The 22,686-nt window shown below is 31.4% G+C and overlaps 1 protein-coding gene across 1 annotated transcript in view; it reads left to right on the top strand.

Annotated features, from left to right (window-relative positions):
• Positions 1–22,686, top strand: part of LOC127724298 (voltage-dependent calcium channel subunit alpha-2/delta-3-like) — a 140,355-nt gene that overhangs the window by 107,469 nt on the left and 10,200 nt on the right. Inside the window, exons 13-31 of the mRNA XM_052231259.1 lie at positions 42–152; positions 1,192–1,248; positions 1,754–1,831; positions 2,928–3,011; positions 6,175–6,294; positions 6,797–6,895; positions 7,284–7,345; positions 7,746–7,816; positions 9,190–9,220; positions 10,179–10,306; positions 11,870–11,969; positions 13,167–13,205; positions 13,669–13,749; positions 15,173–15,291; positions 16,056–16,234; positions 17,634–17,702; positions 18,300–18,373; positions 19,217–19,298; positions 22,314–22,366. Of these exons, the coding sequence (XP_052087219.1) occupies positions 42–152; positions 1,192–1,248; positions 1,754–1,831; positions 2,928–3,011; positions 6,175–6,294; positions 6,797–6,895; positions 7,284–7,345; positions 7,746–7,816; positions 9,190–9,220; positions 10,179–10,306; positions 11,870–11,969; positions 13,167–13,205; positions 13,669–13,749; positions 15,173–15,291; positions 16,056–16,234; positions 17,634–17,702; positions 18,300–18,373; positions 19,217–19,298; positions 22,314–22,366 (1,637 nt within the window). The remainder of the gene's footprint in view (positions 1–41; positions 153–1,191; positions 1,249–1,753; positions 1,832–2,927; positions 3,012–6,174; positions 6,295–6,796; positions 6,896–7,283; positions 7,346–7,745; positions 7,817–9,189; positions 9,221–10,178; positions 10,307–11,869; positions 11,970–13,166; positions 13,206–13,668; positions 13,750–15,172; positions 15,292–16,055; positions 16,235–17,633; positions 17,703–18,299; positions 18,374–19,216; positions 19,299–22,313; positions 22,367–22,686) is intronic.

Raw genomic sequence — 22,686 nt, 5'->3', positions numbered from 1 at the left:
AATAAGGAATTTCAAATTTAGAATAATCCTTTTCATTGCAGGAATATATAAAAGTGATGAGTCGACCTTTAGCTTTCGGTAGAACAAAGAACTATATATGGACTTCACTGTATGCAGACTATATAACAGAGGTCTCCGATAACAAGGACAGGGTATAATAAACATTTATATTTGATTTGTGACAGTAACTCATTAGCACAAAAAAAAAACAGACATCTAGAGGTCAACATCTTTAACAATAGGCAAAACTACAAGATAACTTTGACACTGTGTATATATCATCCCAAACACAAGTTTTACACATATAGCTATACAAACAGTTTCCACAACATAACCCCATTGTTTTGGGGATATTTATCCTCTCACTAGAGTTAAAAATATTTAAACTTTGAAATGTGAGGCTTACTGAGCATTTAAAAATTTGAACTATTGAGAATGATTTAGTATTGTAGTCAGCAGGGTTATTACATGAGACAAATTTAATCAATGTGTGGCTAATCAAACTGGTCAGGACCTCTTTGGATGCACACAACTTAGAGAAATTTGCTTTAACACCAAGTCTCATAGAATGTGTGATAATCCTTGGATTAATTACTGTTCACATGCTTTTTGCTCTAAAATCAATTGCAATAGTTGTTCCAGAGTTACAGATAACTCCATTTTTTATGTGTTATACAATTACATAATTTTTTTTCCTTATCTAATAATTTTACATAATCTTTGTAATGATGATAGTTAGCTTTGGATAATGACAAATTGTACTTTATTGTATTGAACTTACTGAAAAATGAGGGGTTTTTTTTGTTCCATGTTGAAGGCCTCACTGTGACTTTGAGATGAAGAACAGCAATAAAAGCGCTGTTCTTTTGCTTTTTGAGTGTTTTTTGCTGTGCGTGTACTGATTTTGTTTCGTGGATGGATACCTCATTTACTTTGTTTTTCTATTTTTATCCACATTTAAAACTATAACTCAAGTTTGCTTTGATCAGATCTAATGAAATATTAATAAGATAAGACTGTCTTGTATATGTCATGACCCACATGTGAGGAAGTGAATTAGAAAGGGTTTTGTCTAGCTTATCTTATATAGCATTAACATGTATACCCTAAATAGGCCAATAATAAAGGTTTTGTAGAGAGAGAAAAAAATGATGAATATGTCTGTATTACATATATATTTGTATATTTCAGGGATTACAGTATATTGTATCATTTGCAGCACCAGTTTATGACTTGAAAGGCTTTTATGTAAGTGTTAGCTGTAAGTTAAGTTTGCTTGTGTTTTAGAAGACCTTGAATCCTTTATAAATATATGTACACAAAATAGTCAAAAGTGTTCTTCAGTCTTTCTTTTTATTACCCATTTTATGATTTGATTGTCTCATGATATCTGCATAATAGCATTTACCTTCAAATTGCATACTATGTTTTGCTTGAAAAGAAGGGATTTCACATTGACTTCTGAGTTTGTGTTGAAAATACAGATATAGAAAAAGCCAATAAGCTGCTGATTGGGAAATTTAGTTTCCCAAAATAATTTTATGGAAAGAAACCAATGTAACTTGTGCAGAATTTACCTTTTTCTATTTTGTCATTCAGTAAGATTTTAGTCCAAACATTTCGGATCAGTTGTTTCAAAAATAGTGTATATTGCTTTTAAAATGTCTTTTGGTTATTTTGTTTGTTTGGTTTCTGTCTTATTGATGTATACGCCACATTTCTTCTATTCATAAGAACAATGTTTTTATTTCAGAATGAGAGTAAACTATTAGGAGTAGCAGGAACTGATGTTACTGTTCAACAAATTCAGGATTTAATACCATATAATAGGGTAGGTTTTGGCAACAAATTAAAAAAATTCAGAATTTATTACCATATAATAGGATAGGTTTTGGCAACAAATTCAGGATTTTAATACCATATAAAAGGGAAGGTTTTGGCAACAAATTCAACAAATTCAGGATTTAATACCATATAATTGGGTAGGTTTTGGCAACAAATTCCAAAAATTCAGAATTTATTACCATATAATAGGGTAGGTTTTGACAACAAATTCAACAAATTCAGGATTTAATGCCATATAATTGGGTAGGTTTTGGCAACAAATTCTAAAAATTCAGAATTTAGTACCATATATTAGGGTAGGTTTTGGCAACAAATTCAACAAATTCAGGATTTAATAACATATGATAGGGTAGGTTTTGGCAACAAATTAAGGATTTAAATGCCATATAATAGGGTAGGTTTAGGGAATTTTGAATTCACTTTAATGACAAATCTCTTAACAGTTGTTAAAATAATGAATTCAGGATTTAATACCATAAAATAGGGTAGGTTTTGGCAACAAATTAAAAAAATTCAGGATTTAATACCATATAATAAGGTAGATTTTGGCAACAAATTAAGGATTTAAATGCCATATAATAGGGTAGGTTTTGGCAAATTCAGGATTTAATACCATATAATAGGGTAGGTTTAGGGAATTTTGAATTTACTTTAATGACAAATCTCTTAACAGTTGTTAAAATAATGAACTCATAACTGTTTCTTATAGTGGTTATGAAATCAGCTAGTTTTACTAATGGAGATCAGAATTAAATTATCAGAAGCTTTCGGAGAAAAAAATTTTTTTTCTCTCCAATTTTACTGATAATTTGGCTTATGTTTTTAAAATTCAACATTACATTTCACACTTTCAGCAACATTTGTAGGCCAAACATAGGGTTTAGATACATGGATGATTTGCTAGGAAAAACTTTACTAGCAAAGTTCAAATTTGTAAAAAAAAAACACTGGGGAAAAATATCTAAATTTATAATTTTGAGCACCAGTAGCAAACATTAATTGACCAATGATATAATGATTTAAGACAGAAAACATACTATTATGTATTCCTGTATTCATTTAAATTTGATGTTTTATTTCAGTTAGGTCCAAATGCTTATGCCTTTGTAGTAACTCATCAGGGATATGTTCTTTTCCATCCAAACTTCCAGCCAACTTTTTTGAAGGTAAGTCCATTTTATGGGATTAACTTTCAAAGTCTATAACCTTTGCAAATTGGTAATGCCGTTATATGTTCAACATTACTTTTAAGTAACCTGTGGATCATATTCAAAATTTGATTTGTAAAAGAAAAGTAGAATTGAACTATGGATTTACTTTATCTCCTCAGTTATCTTCATCTTGTTGGACAATTATCTTGGACTGATACATTTATCTACCCAAAAATATTGCATGGCTTTCCTCACTATTATTTCATTGCATCATTTGTACCCTTCTCTAATAATGTTTACATAAAGATACACCATCAGCTTATTAGTCCCCTAGTGACGAAGTCGAAGGGGACTTTAGGTTTGCACTCCGTCTGTCTGTCTGTCTGTCCGTCAGTCAGACAAATCAGTTTTCTACACTTTTTTTTCGTCATGCTTGAAGATATTGATTGATAATTGATATATAGTTTTAACACGACATGTTACAGATCAAGTTCTAATTTTGTTTTGGTCTGATGATTTTGTGCAGAGTTATGGTCCTTGGACTTGGAAAATTCACTCAAATAATCAGTTTTCCACACTTTTTTTTCGTCATGCTTGAAGATATTGATTTGATAATTGATATATAGTTTTAACACGACATGTTACAGATCAAGTTCGAATTTTGTTTTGGTCTGATGATTTTGTGCAGAGTTATGGTCCTTGGACTTGGAAAATTCACTCAAATAATCAGTTTTTCACACTTTTTTCGTCATGCTTGAAGATATTGATTTGATAATTGATATATAGTTTTATCATGACATGTTACAGATCAAGTTCAAATTTTGTTCCTGTCTAATGATTTTGTGCAGAGTTATGATCCTTGGACTTGGAAAATTCACTCAAATAATCAGTTTTCCACACTTTTTTTCGTCATGCTTGACGATATTGATTTGATAATTGATATATAGTTTTATCATGACATGTTACAGATCAAGTTCTAATTTTGTTCCGGTCTGATAAATCTGTGCAGAGTTATGGTCCTTGGACTTGGAAAATTCACTTAAATAATCAGTGTTCAACACTTTTTTTCGTCATGCTTGAAGATATTGACTTGATATTTGTTATATAGTTACACCATGACAAGTTATAGATCAAGTTAGCATTTTGTTCCTATACCATGAATTTTATACCGGCAGGGGATTATGTATTGCCATGCAATACTCTCAGAATGCTTGTTTCAGTTGAGATTCTTAGGTTTATTCTTTCTGGACCATAAACTTCCATTATTTGATGACTGGATGCAAGACAATATTTCAAAAAGTAATGTATAAAAAATTTGGTCAAATAATTGAAATTTAGTTTAATTCAGGATAAGAAATCAAGATCAGACACAGAAAATGCTTCATTCACATCTGCACCTCTATCAACAGAACTACTGTTTGAGGCCTGCACTGCCTGTCAAAATGTATTTTATACTGAAATCTAAAACTGCTGTTATCATCCCCATTATGCTCTGTAAGGAAACTCCATTATGCTTTTTGAACTTTGGTCATTACCTGTCAGAGTTACTTTCTTAAACACTTTGATTATAGTTGATACTGATTTACTGATTCATCCTTGCTTGCTCAATATCCAGTGGCAAATACTTTAAGCATTTTACATTTTTAGGCTTGTGCACAAGATCTGCATGTAATAAAAATTTCAATATGTCTAATTTATTTGACATATTCCTGATGTTCAATTTTAATTACAAGGCTTGTCAAGTCTAGTCTTCTCATTGGGGGAGAAAAGAGGCTCTTCATTAGCTCACCTGGCCCAAAGGGCCAAGTGAGCTTTTCTCATCACTTGTCGTCCGTCGTCGTTAACTTTTACAAAAATCTTCTCCTCTGAAACTACTGGGCCAAATTTTACCAAACTTGGCCACAATCATCATTGGGGTATCTAGTTTAAAAAATGTGTCCGGTGACCTGGCCAACCAACCAAGATGGCCGCCATGGCTAAAAATAGAACATAGGGGTAAAATGTAGATTTTGGCTTATATCTCTGAAACCAAAGCATTTAGAGCAAATCTGACATGGGGGTAAAATTGTTTATCAGGTCAAGATCTATCTGCCCTGACATTTTCAGATGAATCGGACAACCCGTTGTTGGGTTGCTGCCCCTGAATTGGTAATTTTAAGGAAATTTTGCCGTTTTTGGTTATTATCTTGAATATTATTATAGATAGAGATAAACTGTAAACAGTAATAATGTTCAGCAAAGTAAGATCTACAAATAAGTCAACTTGACCAAATGGTCAGTTGACCCCTTAAGGAGTTATTGCCCTTTATAGTCAATTTTTAACCATTTTTCGTAAATTTTTGTAATCTTTTACAAAAATCTTTTCCTCTGAAACTACTAAGACAAATTTAACCAAACTTGTCCACAATCATCATTGGGGTATCTAGTTTAAAAAATGTGTCCGATGACCCTGCCCGCGAACCAAGATGGCCGACATGGCTAAAAAATAGTACATAGGGTAAAATTCAGTTTTTGGCTCATATCTCTGAAACCAAAGCATTTAGAGCAAATCTGATGGGGATAAAATTGTTCATTAGGTCAAGATCTATCTGCCCTGAAATTTTCAGACCAATCAGGCAACACGTTGTTGGGCTGCTGCCCCTGAATTGGTAATTTAAGAAAATTTTGCCGTTTTTGGTTATTATCTTGAATATTATTATAGATAGAGATAAACTGTAAACAGCAATAATGTACAGCAAAGTTAGATCTACAAATAAGTCAGCATGACCAAAATTGTCAATTGACCCCTTAAGGAGTTATTGCCTTTTATAGTCAATTTTTTACAATTTTCATAAATTTTGTAAATTTTTGTAAATTTTTACAAAATATTTTCCACTGTAACTACCAGGCCAAGTTCATTATAGATAGAGATAATAGTAAGGAGCAAGAATGTTCAGTAAAGTAAGATCTACAAACACATCACCATCACCAAAACACAATTTTGTCATGAATCCATCTGTGTCCTTTGTTTAATATGCACATAGACCAAGGTGAGCGACACAGGCTCTTTAGAGCCTCTAGTTTTTATTATATTTTTGTTTTTAGGGCTTTCTTTCATTTCCACATTTGAAAGCAAAATATTTATAAAAAAAGATTAGGCGATCACTGTATTTAAATGTAATTTTGTTCTATTTTTCAGCAAGATCCAGAAGATGGATTTAATCCAAACCCAGCTAAAATTCAAGAATTGCATCCCAATTTTCAAAATGTTGATATAACTGATGTAGAATATTCTCAGGATGATGAACTCTTACAGCAGGTGATATATGATGTACAATGTTTAGGTTGCTGTATGAAATATTTTATTCCAAACTTTTAGCACATTTGTCAAAAATATGCATTGCACAGTTTCACCATTACAAACTATAAGAAATTACTTTAATAATTTTAAGTTGTATTTGATTATTTGAAGTCTGATTTTTATTGGGGTTTTTTTTGTTCAACTTAATTAACAGCATTCTTTACTTCTTTAGATTGGTTAGTTATTTTTACGAAATAAACCATGGCTGAAGTAAATATTAAACAAAAATTTTAAATTTTTCCTGTGGAAATAGTGTCTGCATTTTTTTTTAGTTTGACAGTAGAACATTATTCAAGTGTCCACATTGCAATTAAATTATCATTGGATTTCAGATTAAAAAAAACAGCGCACTTGTTTTAAAAGTTGTATTTCAGAAGGATGGATGAAATGATTATATGTTTTCACGGAAAGTTCATTTTAATTTAGCTTTCTATTTGTAAATATCTACATTTATTTTTAGATGAGAACAAAGTTATTATTGGGGAAGAAAAGAGAACCAATTACCCTAACATTAAAAGTGCCTTATGATGTTGATAACAACTGTCCAGAATTTGGAAAGGTATTTATAAAATAAAGATATTTCACAAGTGTGTTGTATTGTTTCAAGTAACTTGTGATGTATTCTTTTTTTAAAGCATCACCGTTGTGAAATGTTCTCATCTAAAGCATGAATTTCAATTTTAAAACCAATTTCAAATAATTTAGTACTGTTTTTTAAAAGCTGGCTGACAAAGATTCAGCTATAGTGCTTGTCCCAGTCCTGATCATTATTAGCCATGGTAAAATACTGGTGTGGCAAATTATTGGTGATAAAAATAGAAAATTCACAATTTCACTGCATGTAATGCAAGTAAAATATAGTGCAGAAACTAGTTCATAAAATATTAGTAAATCTCCAGAATTCTTATACATGTGTAAATAAAAGTTTGTTTTTTGAATTGTTGTAGAAGAGAATTGCAGTGAGGAACTACACCTTTTATTATTCTAAAATTGCAGAGACAGAATTTAGGTTAGTGTATTATTAAACACATGGTGTTTTGTTGAAAGTTGTTTTGCTATGCCCCACTTATGATAAAAGGGGCATTGTAGTTTGGGGTCTGAGCATCTGTCCCATATCAATGCATATCATGTTAAACATGAAGTTGTAACACCAACTTTAAACTTAGTACACAAATGATCATTATAATGAGAAAGCAGTATAAAAAATTCAAATGTCACTGAAACATTTATCATATCAAGGGATGAACCACAGTTAAAATGATACTTGGCAGAGGTATGTTCCATATGTGTGAGTTAGGGCCTCATTTGAAATAGTTTCATAATTTTGGCATGCAAAAATACTTAGTCACAAAAGTATACATTCTGGTATTTAAATGTTACCTTTTGGGTTTTTTTTTTTGTCTTTTCAGCCTAGGCATTGCTTTAGCTCAAAAGAGAGTACCTAGTATATCATACAGAACAGATATGACCAAAAGCAGAAGTATGTGATATTGATAATATTTGATAATATAAAGCTATTTGCTTGGTGGGTAAAGATGATTTATTAGAAATACTTATTATACCCCATGCAACGCGTTGCGGAGGGTATAATGTTTTTGACCCGTCCGTCTGTCTGTCCGTCCGTCCGTCTGTCCGTCCGTCAGTCCATCAGTCCTGTTTCTTGTCATCGCAACTCCTCTCAAACCACACAACAGAATTTCATGAAACCTTTTCAGATAATAAGGACATACTACGTAGATGTGCATATTGACAGGAAATTACAATTCATTTTTTTTTCAAGGAGTTATGCCCCTTTGAACTTATTTGCCCAATTTACTACTGCAACCTTTTGTCATCGCAACTCCTCTCAAACCACACAACAGAATTTCATGAAACTGTGTAGATAATAAGGACATACTATGTAGATGTGCATATTGACAGGAAATTATGATTCAATTTTTTTTTTCTGATACAATTTTTTTTCCTTACACTTATTTTATTTCTCCAATGACAATGTGGGGACGTGGGGTATGTGAGCGCGCTCACTAAGGTTCTTTCATTATTATTGTCTATGCCTAAAATTTACAACATATTGATAAACAGAAGATTTACATACTTTGTATCTAATGTGTTGAAATACCAAGTCGAAAAGTTGGTATAGTGTGTAAGGTCATGGTTTCAATCCCTACCAGGTCAAACCAAAAACTGGTACTTAGTATTTTCTTTTTCTTAGCTAAACATGCAGCATTTAGGAATAAGAGCCAACTAGTTTAATTAATCTGTTCAGGTAGGGTGACATGGCTTCTGACAGACTTTTATCTTTTGAACTAGCTAAATAAAAACCTGGCTCTGCATATTTTCAAGTACAAAGCAGGGTTTATATTAATATCACATTAATTTATCTCTTCCTGGTATGCATGTAACATTTGCCACTGGAAGTTAAATACCAGTTCATCATCATCAATAGCTTGGAGAGATGGTGATAGAATTAAATGTTAACTACCATATAATAGTTTCCATCAGTGAGGGGTACAGTTCACCTCCTTATCAAATATAACATCTGAAATGTGTTGCTTTATTTATGCAGGTATTTTTTGTATAAATAAAGTAGATGTGAAGTAAAAGGGAATGAGACAGTAATCTAACAACACAAAGACACCAAGAGTTGACGTACAGTCTCAAAATATAGGAACATAATTGTGAACAACAAAATTGAAATAAAGTTTTGTGCAGCTCTTCCTCACAAAAAAATAGGCTGGCAAGGCAACAAATAAAAATGATTATTTCATTTGTAAAAATTCCTCCTGACCTACCTTTCAAATAGTTGTATACACTTGTTACACATTTGTAAATTTAGCCTTTTTGTATTTTCAGAAAAAGACGATCATACAGAACTAGCAACATGGTAAGAATTCTGAAAAAATGTGTTTATGAAACATGATAAATTTGAATAGGTTATTAGGACATACATTTGGTCAGATGTAGAGACATTAAAAAAAATTACAGGGTTAATGGATACAGTGAACTCTATGTTACATAGTTTGTCATTTATTTTGTTAATCTAATCAGTATTAAATTTAACCTGTAAATCCTTTACCTGTAAAAATGGCTTAAAATTATGCAGTGTATAAAATTTGGTGATGAAAAAAAAAAAAAAGTAAACAAAACAGATGGTTAAATCACATAAAGATAATATGACCAGAAATGGAACCCTCATTTTATTGGCGTTTTACTGTTGATCCTACTGCCTAATATTTTTTTCAGATTGCGGATATTGACATCTCCTAACAATGCAGTAACTTCACTTTTTTCATGTACATCCATGTCAATTTATCAATGAAATGCACAAGTCATTCATAAAAAAGAACAACCATCCCAACATTTTGTTTGCTGAAGTAATCACCTCCTTCATCCACATTTATTCAGAATTTCATGTGCAAAGACCTTCATTAAATCCAATAAATAAGTGTTCCATTTCCTGTTCAGATTATATGAAGGGATACTTTAAGAAATAAAATCTTTATTCCACAGCTGAAAATAGTCCCATGTGCAGACATGTTTTAGTTTTATTCTACAATGGTAATGAGAAAACTGAAAAATCTGAAGTTTTAGCTAAATTGGGCTAATTTTGGAGAAGTGTGGAAGATGTTGGAAAATTCATGCCAGGTCAAAAGCTAACCCAAAGTGCAAAAGGGGGAGTGGTAGCTTTGATTTGGCATGACAGCTTCCACTCCACCACCTCTCCCCATAATAAACCCAATTTAGCTTGACTGACGGAAAAAATATGGAGCATGTGCTCTTTGCAGAACAAGTTCATAATAATCGACATAAAAAAGATTAATTCTACACACTTTGTATTGCAGGCGCTATTGTAAACATGAATGGACGGACTTCAATGAATTACAAAATTTCTTGGTAAAAAAATTTTCTGACAATGGAAATAATAAAAATTCTGGTGATGGTAAAAAATCTAAAGGAGGAGGAAAAGGATGTAAGTATGAATACAAGATGAGGAGTTTACATCAATGAGACAATGGCACAAAAAACATCACAAGGGAAATAGTCATTCTTTATCAAAAGGCAAGTGTCTTAACAAAAACATCAATGAGACAATGACACAAAAACATCACAAGGGAAATAGTCATTCTTTATCAAAGGCAAGTGTCTTTACAAAAACATCAATGAGACAATGACACAAAAACATCACAAGGGAAATAGTCATTCTTTATCAAAGGCAAGTGTCTTTACAAAAACATCAATGAGACAATGACACAAAAACATCACAAGGGAAATAGTCATTCTTTATCAAAGGCAAGTGTCTTTACAAATACATCAATGAGACAATGACACAAAAACATCACAAGGGAAATAGTCATTCTTTATCAAAGGCAAGTGTCTTTACAAAAACATCAATGAGACAATGACACAAAAACATCACAAGGGAAATAGTCATTCTTTATCAAAGGCAAGTGTCTTTACAAAAACATCAATGAGACAATGACACAAAAACATCACAAGGGAAATAGTCATTCTTTATCAAAGGCAAGTGTCTTTACAAATACATCAATGAGACAATGGCACAAAAACATCACAAGGGAAATAGTCATTCTTTATCAAAGGCAAGTGTCTTTACAAATACATCAATGAGACAATGACACAAAACATCACAAGGGAAATAGTCATTCTTTATCTAAGGCAAGTGTCTTTACAAATACATCATTGAGACAATGACACAAAAAACATCACAAGGGAAATAGTCATTCTTTATCAAAGGCAACAGTGTCTTTACAAATACATCAATGAGACAATGACACAAAAACATCACAAGGGAAATAGTCATTCTTTATCAAAGGCAAGTGTCTTTACAAAAACATCAATGAGACAATGACACAAAAACATCACAAGGGAAATAGTCATTCTTTATCAAAGGCAAGTGTCTTTACAAATACATCAATGAGACAATGGCACAAAAACATCACAAGGGAAATAGTCATTCTTTATCAAAGGCAAGTGTCTTTACAAATACATCAATGAGACAATGACACAAAACATCACAAGGGAAATAGTCATTCTTTATCAAAGGCAAGTGTCTTTACAAATACATCAATGAGACAATGACACAAAATATCACAAGGGAAATAGTCATTCTTTATCAAAGGCAAGTGTCTTTACAAATACATCAATGAGGCAATGGCACAAAAACATCACAAGGGAAATAGTCATTCTTTATCAAAGGCAAGTGTCTTTACAAATACATCAATGAGACAATGACACAAAAACAGAAAGTGGGAAATAGTCCTTCTTTAACAAAAGACAAGTTCTTTACAACATTTATAAAGAAATAAAAAAAACAAACAGCAATATCTAACATTAAGATAAGAAACCACAAGCAAGGTTCCCTGACATGCACATAAGTTTGGCTTGTTTTGTGTTATTTAACTACCCTGTGCCTATCCCTAAAAGTTATTATATCTTTTAGAGGGCTCATTGAAATGTTTTATTGATGCTTCTGGTTGTTAAGCTTTTCTAATAAACCTTACTTTTATGGATACAGGTTCTGAGTATAGTGATAGTTATTTACAATGGGATTGGAGTATAACAAGTGATATATTAGATGAATGGACCAAAAGAGCAAGGGAACAAGTTTCTGCAAGGTATTGTTTTCAAATAAGATATTAATGTGTTCGGTTTTTAGCTCACCTGGCCCGAAGGGCCAAGTGAGCTTTTCTCATCACTTGGCGTCCGTCGTCGTTAGCTTTTTACAAAAATCTTCTCCTCTGAAACAACTGGGCCAAATTTAACCAAACTTGGCCACAATCATCATTAGGGTATCTAGATTAAAAAATGTGTCCGATGACCCTGCCAACCAACCAAGATGGCTGCCATGGCTAAAAATAGAACATAGGGGTAAAATGTAGATTTTGGCTTATATCTCTGAAACCTGTTGTTGGGTTGCTGCCCCTGAATTTGTAATTTTAAGGAAATTTTGCAGTTTTTGGTTATTATCTTGAATATTATTATAGATAGAGATAAACTGTAAACAGCAATAATGTTCAGCAAAGTAAGATCTACAAATAAGTCATCATGACCAAAATTGTCAGTTGACCCCTTTAGGAGTTATTGCCCTTTATAGTCAATTTTTAACAATTTTTCGTAAATTTTTGTAATCTCTAAAACTACTGAGACAAATTTAACCATACTTGGCCATAATCATTATTAGGGTATCTAGTTTAAAAAATTTGTCCGATGACCCCGCCTTCCAACCATCATGGCCAACTTGGTTAAAAATAGAACATAGGGGTAAAACACAGTTTTTGGTTTATATCTCTGAAACTAAAGCATTTAGAGCAAATCTGACAGGTGGCAAAAATGTTCATCAGATTTAGATTTATCTGCCCTGAAATTTTCAGACGAATCTGACAACCCGTTGTTGGGTTGCTGCCACTGAGTTAGTAATTTTACAAAAATTTTGCAGTTTTTTTGTTATTATCTTAGATATCATTATAATATCTAACTTCAAATACTATTAATTATGATTTTAACCTTATTTTACATGATTTCCAAAGCATCAGTAAATACAGGTGAGCGACACAGGCTCTTGAGAGCCTCTAGTTCCAAATTTTCTCTTTACAATCAGTGTAACTTGGTTTCTTTAAGAACTAAAGAAAAAAAATAAGGGTGTCAAATTTGTATTTTTTCTGGAGTTTTGCTTCAAGGAAAATGAGTAAATGAGTAATTTAAAGCAATATAAACTTTATTTGATAGGTCAAAACTTTCCAATTTATTGTCCTGATGATCTTGCATAAAATAAACTCACTTCATAGATACATAATCCAATCATCTTTTTTTAGTTATGATACAAGAGTGAAGCCAAGAGATGTGTATAAAAGGTATGTTTCTATATGATAACATTGTGTGGTATCATACACGAAATTAAGATTGTATTTGTTATAAGTTTCCAGGTTTCACAAGTTTTACTTGCTTTTTTCACCAAAATACAAGCAGTAAAAAGAGTGGACTTACTAGTCCTAAATTTATTAATGAAAGCTCCAACTTGCATCCCAAAGTAAGTGTCTATTTATTCCATATTTGTCCTTATTTTATTATACTCTTTTTGACAAATACTAGCTGTATGGCTAAAATTCTCATCTTAATGATGATTTCAGGTTCAAGACCATTTCATTTTCTATACTTTACTCTAAATTAACATGTTTTGAGTGACTAAATGTCTTGATAGGACACTTCCTGAATCTGAAACGAAAATGTGCAGAAGCTAAAGGAAATTGTAGACTGAACAGGCGATGTAGATATTTGTTTCCCCTGAAAGTTAAATATGAGATTTGATTTTTTCAGTTTTGGGATAGAACAAGTGTTTTTGTGGACATCAGCTGGATTGACAAAATATGTGACAGCCTCAGCAAACTTAACAGAGCCGTAAGTATTTAGATTTTTAAAAATATTTTAACCCCCCTCCAAAGAAAAGAGCAATTTTATTAAATGGAAGGGTCCATTATCTCTTATTATATGACCACAAAATTATTGTGTTTGTATTATGTTATGTTATATTATATTATGTCACCAACTACCCATCCCTCTTTTGATCTTGGTCACTGAAATAACAACAGAAACTTTGAATAAAAGTGTGAGAAATATGTACTACTGGGAGAATATGATTTATTAGTCCCCTACCAACTAAGAGGACTTAAGGATGCACTCTGTCTGTCTGTCTGTCTGTCCATCCGTCAGTCCGGCATATCAGTTTTTCTTCATGCTTGAAGATATTGATTTGATAATTGGTGTATTGTTTTATCATGACAAGTTACAGATCAAGTTCAAATTTTGTTCCGGTCTGATGATTTTGTGTAGAGTTATGGTCCTTAGACTTAAAACATTCACGCAAATAATCAGTTTTCCACACTTTTTTTAGTCATGCTTGCAGATATTGATTTGATAATTGGTATATAGTTTTATCATGACAAGTCACAGATCAAGTCCAAAGTGTGTTCCGGTCTGATGATTTTGTGTGCAGAGTTATGGTCCTTGGACTTCGAAAAATTCACTTAAATAATCAGTTTTTCAGTCATGATCAGTAAAGACATTTCAGTGTGTGCAATCTTGTCAATAATTTTTGTGCATGTTTATTAATTTGATAAAGTTTTGCTAACATAAATTTAATAAAAAATGAAAAACTTGTTTTCTTCTATAATTTATGCTCCTCAATGTTGAAAAGCAACATAATTTGCACACTCAAAGAAAGCCATTGGTACTTTAGTATACTGTTTTCATTATACCCCCGCTTTAAAAAAGTGGGGGTATACTGTTTTACCTCTGTCTGTCCATCCGTCAGTCCGTCCGTCCGTCCCATGAATATTTTTCGTCACATCTTTCTCAGAAACGACATTACAAGGATTTCTGAAATTTGGTTTCAGGGTTTATATGAGTCAGCTATACCGTGTGATGTCTTTTCAGATTCATTACTCAACAACTTCCTGTTTACTGAACACTTACATCATTTTACACATGACATCCAAGTTGAAAATTTCCGTCGCATTTTTCTCAGGAACTACATTACAAGGATTTCTGAAATTTGGTTTCAGGGTTTATATAAGTCAGCTATACGGTGTGATGCATTTTCAGATTCATCACTCAGCAACTTCCTGTTTACCGAACACTTACATATTTTTACAATATTACAATTATCCACTTGCGGCGGGGGTATCATCAGAGAGCAGTAGCTCACAGTTTCATTTGTTTTTACTTGTTATCCACAGAAATTCAGGAAAGAGACATATTGATATGAATAAAAAACACTTTGATTTTGAATGACTTATAGTACTGTTGTTTTTGTATTTTACAGAAATTTTATAAAAGAGAATAGGGAGACTGTAAAGAATAAATATTACAGACAAACAGTAGAAGGATTGGAATATGGATATAATTATACATATTCTGTACCTTATCATGCAGAATTGTTTAGTAAGTAATCATCTATGTTCTCTTAGTACAAAGTCATGTGGTCTTTATATATATTTTTATGTCCCTGCTCAAAATAAAGAGGTGTAATGGTTTACCTATTTGCATCTGTCATAACACCTTGCTGTCACATTTTTCTCAGAACAAGTCATCACTTCTTGCTATATGACACCAAGCTTTATCTGGGCTCTTAGAGCTATTGATACATCATGACTACCAGTCTAGGAAATGACCAATTCAAACCAATAGACATTTTCACTATTTAACTATGATGAAAAAAACCTGATCACATATACAAAAAAAATGTTGCAATTTCCTCAACAACTACAAGCTTCATTAAGATTTGATGGATTCAAGTATTTACTGCAAAAAAGGGTCAACAACACTGGGTGGGAGTATAATTGGTGATGAATAGCTGACAGTACAGCTTGTTATACCTGTACATTATCTTGGCCATCAGAAAGATTATAGTTAATGATCTTGCCATCACTGTACATAGGTAGAAATATTCTGTTTAGATGATACTAGTGATAGTATGATAATTCTGATGAATTTTATTGATTCTCTGTTTAACTGATATACTTTTTTTGCAGTTGTACAATTCTATCAGTTGTACTTGCTAGATTTATTGCATATATTTTGTTATTTGTTGTTAGGGTTTCTTGCAACAATTCAGGTAACATAAATCCATGTTACAGTTCAAAATTTACAAAATTCACAAGAGACCAACCGAACAAATAAAATGTCTTTTTTTTTATCATTTTCAGCTCATCCAAAAAATTTGGTTATAACAATAACAGCACCAATATATAAACAAAAATTTACAATGCTGGTAGTGGGGTTACAAATGAAATACTTATCATTTACACAACGTATGGAGGAAGTAATAGAAAATATGTCTGTACCTCAGACAAATCCTGATAGCTCATTGTCTTGTAAGGACAAAGTAAGTATAAGTTACAGGATTTATTACAACTAATGTTTCTAGGTCTACTGTGGATTCATTTAGTTTGATTGGTGCCAAATTTCATGGATATATGATTTTGTGGTTTGGTTAAAAAAAACTGCATACAATCCTATGGCAAATTTGTACTTGTTGAATATTTTAATTGTGGTATACCTATAACCATGATATGAATCTGTAGTAAACACACCAAAAACCTCTTCCAAGTTAATATTATCTAGTGCAGTAACAGTATATTTTCTTGTACTTTGACTGGCTCCATATTGATAATGATGTCGTATTAATAGAAACTGGCCTCCATGATGTAGCTAATGAGCTGAAAGTTGTGTTACACATCAACAAACAAACATATTTATAAAATTGAAGAATGGACAATTTTTGTATTTTTATATGCCCATTTACAGGACATATTATGGTATACTGTTGTCCGTCCGCCATCAACATGTCTGACAATAACTCAAAAACACTTTTACCAATTTGCATGAAATTTTGGTGAATTGTTTAGTACTATTGACGTAAGCTCCCTTTCATTTTTTATACATTTTTGATTTTACGTTTCCAAGTTATGGGGTTTTATTCATAAAAAAGGTGGGAATTTCCAGTTTTCGGACAATAACTCAAAAGTGCTTTGAGCAGTTTTCATGAAACTTTGGTGACTGGTTTATATCTATTAAAATAACCTCCCCTTAGTTTTTTTTATAAATTTCAGATATGGCATTGAAGAGTTATGGAACTTTATCTGTTTAAAATGTGACGGGCGTATCATGCGCTGATGGCGATGCTCTTTATTCTTCTTGTATCCGGAGACATGTTCACACTTAAAAAGGACTTTTTCAAACCTGTTTAGTAAAGAGTGATTAAAATTTATAACCAACAGGACAAGAGTTCTAATGTTAAAACTATGAATCTTTTACCTAATTTTATTGGAGTTTTTCCAAGTTAATCAAAATATTGCAAAGTGAAGATGTGGGAAATTCAAATTATCTGTTGATATTAGTTTTATTAAGTTTGAAGATTGAAAGAATGAAACAATATGATCACAAGAGTTGTGATATGAATATTTTTACAAGTTCAAAATATTCAGCCACAAATGATTGATTTTATTGCTGTGATACTTGAATAACCTCTAAATTGTCTTCTTAAAATTTTTTTCTCTTTATGAAATATTTAAATAAGAATAAAAGTAGATGTGGGTAACATGTCAATGAGATAACTATAACCAAAAGTCATCTAGAGGGTAAGATACAGTCTTGGACAGGTTTCTATACAATGTTTCAAGCTCTAAATATTCCCAATTTTACTTACCCGGTAGCTTATTATTAAATGCTTTATTACAAGTATATTGGAGGAAAATGAACAACAAGTTAAAATCTGTTTTCAGGATCAAATAACCTGTTATATTTTAGACAGTAATGGATATATCATCTATTCTAACATGGACAATGAAAATGTAAGTGTTATATTGTAATGAATGGATTGTATTTAAAAAAACAAGATCATAGAAGATATAGTATTATACAATTTTTTTTTGTCATTTCTATTTAAAAGTGCTGTGAATATTTCAGTCAACACCCTTGAGCTCTTCACATGATGATTTTTCATTTTGAATATTTGCCCTGGACATGTAGCAAATAACAATCAATGAATTTTCAAATTTTCAAGGTATTCTTAAGTTTCACTTTTACCATCATCAAACATTGTTTAAATTACAAAATTGTGCATTACAATCATCTCCTACAGAGACTGATTTTTTTCCTACTTAAATATGTCAGTAGTTTCACGATAAATTGATCTTGCCTGTCCTCTATAAGAACATCTCTTCTGTTACTTGCTAAAGGGTACAAGAAAAATTATGAACAATTCCACTGGCAGTTTTATGATTGTAAGTTTTTAGGTCATCTAAATGTGACCTGTGACAGGTTTTCATCAAATTTTTATGTAAAATATCAGTAAACAAAAAACAAATGAAGATTTTTTTTATGAAGCAGCACATTAAAACATGAGATAAAACACTTGATATTTTACATTTAGTAATACTTTATTCCAGATGACATCAGCTGGTAAACTTTTAGAAGACCAGTCATTAATGCAAGAATTAATTGACAACAACTTTTACAAACAGTAAGTCTGGTTTGAAATTGTTTACTGTAAATATGACTTTTTTAGTGTGAACCAAATTTTTTACTTGAAAATACATAATCCTTTCTATTGCTTTGAGAATCTAAATTAAAAATTACAGTTCTATTGTACATGTTTTATTATTAAATAGCACATTTCCATGTTTCATTGGTCTATAAAATCATTGTAATGCAAAACTGTCTTGACATGAGGCTTCCGTTCTTATGTCCAAGATTCTTGTCACATTTGTGATAAAAAAAGGTTTCCTTGAACATAACTTCATTTGCATTACACAATTGGATAATTGGATTACTTTATAATCATAACTAATATTCCAGCTTCAATTGGTTTGTAAATTTTTATGCCCCACCTAGGGGCATTATGTTTTTGGGTCTGCGCGTCCGTTTGTCCGTTCGTTCATTCGTACGTACGTCCGTCCATCTGTCCCGCTTCAGGTTAAAGTTTTTAGTCAAGGTAGTGTTTGATGAAGTTGTAGTCCAATCAACTTGAAACATAGTACACATGTTCCCTATGATATGATCTTTCCCCAATTTCACTGAACATAGAAAATGATAGTGCTAGTGGTGCATCTGTGTACTATGGACATATTCTTGTTTGTTAAGGTTTGCTTCAGCTCACAGTGATATCAAATTTCCTTGATAAGACTTTTTATGGAATTTCAATTTTTTGGTACTATAGTGATTAGCTGCTTGAGAGATATATAAGGTTTGTTGATGCTTATGAGGTGTACATATTAGTTTGAAATTTATAAAAAAAAACATCAACAAATTACATCTAATTTAAGGTTTTAGTGAGAACTAGCATTATGTTTTATATATATTTTAGAGAAAAATATTTGAATCAACAAGTCATGTGTAAAAAGCAACTCCCAAAAGATGGTGAAAACTCAGCTGCTTTTTTACTAAATGTAAGTATTTCATTTTTGAAACAATTTAAATGAAGAAATTAAGTATCAATTTTAATAAGTTCTACTTCGATTTCACAATAATCTGTAGTTTTATAAGGCTACTTAGATTTCACAATAATCTTTAGTTTATAAGGCTACTTAGATTTCACAATAATCTGTAGTTTTATAAGGCTACTTAGATTTCACAATAATCTTTAGTTTTATAAGGCTACTTAGATTTCACAATAATCTTTAGTTTTATAAGGCTACTTAGATTTCACAATAATCTGTAGTTTTATAAGGCTACTTAGATTTCACAATAATCTTTAGTTTTATAAGGCTACTTAGATTTCACAATAATCTGTAGTTTTATAAGGCTACTTAGATTTCACAATAATCTTTAGTTTTATAAGGCTACTTAGATTTCACAATAATCTTTAGTTTTATAAGGCTACTTAGATTTCACAATAATCTTTAGTTTTATAAGGCTACTTAGATTTCACAATAATCTTTAGTTTTATAAGGCTACTTAGATTTCACAATAATCTGTAGTTTTATAAGGCTACTTAGATTTCACAATAATCTGTAGTTTTATAAGGCTACTTAGATTTCACAATAATCTTTAGTTTTATAAGGCTACTTAGATTTCACAATAATCTTTAGTTTTATAAGGCTACTTAGATTTCACAATAATCTGTAGTTTTATAAGGCTACTTAGATTTCACAATAATCTGTAGTTTTATAAGGCTACTTAGATTTCACAATAATCTTTAGTTTTATAAGGCTACTTAGATTTCACAATAATCTGTAGTTTTATAAGGCTACTTAGATTTCACAATAATCTGTAGTTTTATAAGGCTACTTCGATTTCACAATAATCTTTAGTTTATAAGGCTACTTAGATTTCACAATAATCTGTAGTTTTATAAGGCTACTTAGATTTCACAATAATCTTTAGTTTATAAGGCTACTTAGATTTCACAATAATCTGTAGTTTTATAAGGCTACTTAGATTTCACAATAATCTTTAGTTTTATAAGGCTACTTAGATTTCACAATAATCTTTAGTTTTATAAGGCTACTTAGATTTCACAATAATCTTTAGTTTTATAAGGCTACTTAGATTTCACAATAATCTGTAGTTTTATAAGGCTACTTAGATTTCACAATAATCTTTAGTTTTATAAGGCTACTTAGATTTCACAATAATCTTTAGTTTATAAGGCTACTTAGATTTCACAATAATCTTTAGTTTATAAGGCTACTTAGATTTCACAATAATCTTTAGTTTATAAGGCATCTAAGACAGGACTTATGGCATACCATAGTTTAATCGTATGTTTACATGTATTTCAATAACTCTTATTTGCTTTCACCATTCTCATGAAAATTTAACAAGAATGCCCTCATGCAAGTTTTCCTACAGAGCCATTTTACTAACTTCTGATGAGATGCCTTTTAAATATTCCACATTCTTCTCACAACAATTTCAATATGCACAAGAAGAGTGTATCATTCAGTTTTGGTGCTACTGCTTATTTAATAGGTTGTCATTTCTTCAGGAGAAGGACTGGTTCATTACAATCTTGTTATTAGTTGTCTATGCTTTAGTATTGTTTATTTGGCTGACACAGCTTCATTGGTTACATATAGTTCCCAAATGAAACCATATGGAAAAAGCAAATTTTAAGCAAACTTGAAAGGAATAGCATTTGATACGTCCCCTACAAACAATACTCAGTTGGTTCTGATTGGATGAAAAGCATGGCTGCTAGAGGCAGTCTTTGATTCTGATTGACCAATTTGCAGTATTTTGAACTTTGAGATTGATGTTTGGAAGTTCATCCATGCAAAAGATTCTCATTTAGTGTTGATGGCAAACACAGCAGCAGCCTTGGTGGCACAAATAAGCCATAAGCTTGTGTGACTTGAAGGGTCAAGTGAGCTTTTCTCGACACTTGTCATCCGTTGTTGTCTGTTAACTGTTACAAAAATATCCTCCTCTGAAACTTGGAAAATTGGAACCAAACTTGGTCACAATCATCATTGGGGTATCTAGTTTAAAAGTTGTGTCCAATAATCCTGCTTGCCAACCAACATGGCTAGAAATAGAATATAGGAGTAAAGAGTTTTGTCTATTATCTTGAAAACTGTGGAAATGTTCAGACAACTCCTTATTAAGGAGTTATTTCTCTAAAATGATGATTTTTACCAATTATTTGCGTTTTTGCCCATTATCTTGAAAACTATAATAGATTGAGAGAAACTTCAAATAACAAAAATAATCTGCAAGATTAGATCAACAAATAAGCCAATATTGTCAGTCCACTTCTTATATGAGTTACTGCCCTTGACTTATGATTTTTACCCATTTTTGTGTTTTTTGCAAAAATTATAGCAAATAGAGAGAAATTAACAGAATTTTTTTTATCAGCAATGCAACATCAACAGAAAAGAGATTTTAGTCGTGAATTATTATAGTGTACAATGTTGGAGAGTGGCCATTGTTGAATATGCACTTAGATCCAGGTGAAATACAAAGACTCTTTAGAGCCTTTTATTCATTGAAATTTCTTTGCCAATTTAATCAAACGTGATAGGAATGGTAGAAGGTCCTCTGCATATTCTGTGCAATTGGTTCTGATTGGATAAAAAATATGGCCTCTAGAGTCTTTGATTCTGTATGGCCTATTTTCAAAAATCATCTTTTATGAAACTACATTGGAAAAAGTTAAGAATTTTTAGAAGATTGATGAAAACAACCATCTCAAGCTTAATTTGTTATTAGTTATCTTATCTTAAGCAATAAAGGAGAGAAATTGTTAGGTGAGTGAATCAGATTCGTGGAAGCCTCTTATTTATGGAATATGTATTTCATCATCCAATTAATTAGCACATCCTGGCCAACATATTATAATGAATTGCTGTATTGTCTGTTGACAAAGAACATGTATCAAGTTGAAATATAACCCCTCTAATTTATTGTATAATTCAAAACAGAATAGTAAATTTAAGTTAAATTTTCTTTTTTTTCAGCCATTCAAACAGTTGGCAAACTTTATTTTTTGGATGTTTACAGAAACAGTCATGTAAGTTATTCTTTACTCTCTTAGGTTAACTTTTACCATGGAAAGGTCATTGGACTGATTGATTGATTGTTATTTAAAGCCACTTTCAGCACTAGTGTGCTATTTGGTGGCGGTCAGTTTTTATTGGTGGAGGAAGCCAGAGAGAACCACAGAGATTCTATAGGAAAACTGACAATGTAGCAATTTTCCTGTTTTGCATCAGTTATACATACAATGTCTTCTCAAAAGTAAATGATTCATATCAAACTAAAATTTTGCTGGAATATTCAATAGATAAATTTCAACATAAATAATGGAACAAAAGAATAAAATGATCTTAT

Source organism: Mytilus californianus, unplaced genomic scaffold (assembly GCF_021869535.1).
Source record: "Mytilus californianus isolate M0D057914Y unplaced genomic scaffold, xbMytCali1.0.p SCAF_1, whole genome shotgun sequence".
NCBI classification, from domain to species: Eukaryota; Metazoa; Mollusca; class Bivalvia; order Mytilida; family Mytilidae; genus Mytilus; species Mytilus californianus.
Note: the sequence above shows the minus strand (reverse complement) of the source record. Positions and strands in the feature narration are given on the sequence as shown.